This window comes from Plectropomus leopardus, unplaced genomic scaffold, assembly GCF_008729295.1.
Source record: "Plectropomus leopardus isolate mb unplaced genomic scaffold, YSFRI_Pleo_2.0 unplaced_scaffold27749, whole genome shotgun sequence".
NCBI classification, from domain to species: Eukaryota; Metazoa; Chordata; class Actinopteri; order Perciformes; family Serranidae; genus Plectropomus; species Plectropomus leopardus.
In genome coordinates, this window is record NW_024630211.1 from 1 (window position 1) to 2,146 (window position 2,146).

Below are 2,146 nucleotides of genomic sequence, written 5' to 3' on the forward strand. Positions count from 1 at the left end.
AAAATGTGATGTAAATAATGTTAGAGTGAATATCCCTGCTATACCAGGACCTGCACACGAGTGAGAAACTTGCTCAGTTCCCCAAACAGTATGTGTTCACCGATGTTTCCTAACAGAGGTTAGGTACCGTTGAAATTTTCCCATTCCGAAATGTGACAGGATGCTGAACCATCACTGCAGAAGGAACCCTGAGCTTCATGAGGAGCTGCAGATCCAGGCTGCAGTGGCAGCGGGCGATGTCTGCACCGTCAGGAGGATGCTCGAACAAGGATACTCGCCTAAGATCCGCGACGCCAACGGCTGGACGCTGCTCCACTTCTCTGCTGCCAAAGGAAAAGAGAGATGTGTTCGAGTCTTTCTGGAGCACGGAGGTCAGAGGCTTTGCCTTTTTTTTGGCTTCATGTGTGTCAGCATTATGTCATGATATATCTTAACACTAGAGGTCATTATTTCACTGAAGGAAATGCAGATTCACTCACTTTTGTGTTAGTTGAAAGCCATTCAAGTTTAAAAGTAAGGAAATAGGCCCCTTAGTCAGACAAATATCATTTAAAATAGTTGCATGTTTTCTATATCTGGAGAAAACATGATCTAGCATTAGTTGTTTTCTAAATCTAAATCTGTTAGTATGTCCATATGATACTGTAAAAAGCATTTGAGGTTGCTCAAAAATTTACAATACAACTGTGGCCATTATATTTGGGGGTTAATTTTATTAAATGACAGACTGTAGCTCACATTAGGCATCCATATTTTGTTGTCTGTTTATGCATTTTTGTGTCATTCAATGAAGAAATTGATGTAATAATAACACTTTTCAAGACAGATGTTGCAAAGTGCCTCACAAGACTACAAAAGCAGGAAAATTTAAGCATAACTGTCAAAAAAGGACACTATAGTAATGTATTAGAGTATTCAGAAAAGTTTCCTATTTGTAAGTGAACCTTGGTTGGTTCTGTGAACTGTATGCAACACCTGTTTTGTTATATTTTGATTATATTTCAATTTGTGTGTACACACTTTAAAGTAAAATTTAAGTCCCTCTAAATCACTGATTAGTTTGTGACAGACACACCTCCTGCAGTATGTAACTTCTCTCGTTTCCGCTCTCCTCTGTCCAGCCGACCCCACAGTGAAGGACTTTATCGGCGGCTTCACAGCACTTCACTACGCTGCTATGCACGGCAGAGCTCGCATCGCCCGACTGATGCTGGAATCTGAGTTTCGCAGTGACATTATAAATGCAAAAAGCAACGACGGCTGGACGCCGCTGCACGTGGCGGCCCACTACGGTCGAGACTCGTTTGTACGCCTCCTCCTCGAGTTCAGGGCCGAGGTGGACCCGCTGAGTGACAAAGGGACCACGCCACTGCAGCTGGCCATCATCCGCGAGCGCTCCAGCTGCGTACGGATCCTCCTGGACCACAGTGCCAACATTGACATTCAAAACGGCTTCCTGTTGCGATACGCCGTCATCAAAGGCAATCACTCGTACTGCCGCATGTTCCTGCAGAGGGGGGCAGACACTAATCTAGGACGTCTTGAGGACGGGCAGACCCCTCTGCACCTGTCAGCCCTCAGGGACGACGTGTTGTGCGCCCAGATGCTTTACACGTACGGGGCTGATACCAACACCAGGAACTACGAAGGCCAGACGCCGGTAGCCGTGTCCGTTAGCATGTCTGGGATCAGCCGGCCCTGTCTGGACTTTCTGCAGGAGGTCACCAGTAAGTCTCACACACACACACACACACACACACACACACACACACACACGGCTGGGATCCTGGGATTGACATCAGTTTCTTTTCTAGCATTTAAACCTCTATTTCCTGAGAGAATAGGTTTGATTTCATTTAAAAACAAAGGGGAAAAAGGCAATGAGCAACCTGTCAAGAAATATCGAGCAAACTGTGAAAAAATTATAAAAGGTGATTAAAAAAATACCTGAAAATTGCTGGGGAAGATTGTTAGATATTATCAAAAAAAAAAAGGAAAATGTCTAGAAAACACTAATTCTCACAATTATATGTATTTGATATTAAGAAAAAATATGTTTTTTTTCTTTATTCTATTTTTGGTTTTACATCTTTCTTAAGGTCATTTTCTTCTGTTTGGTTTTGATTTCTAATTTTAATTTTTTACT

At 42.9% G+C, this 2,146-nt stretch overlaps 1 protein-coding gene across 1 annotated transcript; it reads left to right on the plus strand.

Moving 5' to 3' along the window:
* Positions 1-115: 115 nt before the first annotated feature.
* LOC121937882 (ankyrin repeat and SOCS box protein 7) lies at positions 116-1,727 on the plus strand (the record flags this gene model as incomplete). The annotated part of the gene is made up of 2 exons (XM_042481176.1): positions 116-371; positions 1,122-1,727. Coding segments are annotated over exons 1-2 (817 nt in total), but the record flags the coding sequence as incomplete, so codon positions are not given.
* Positions 1,728-2,146: the final 419 nt, after the last annotated feature.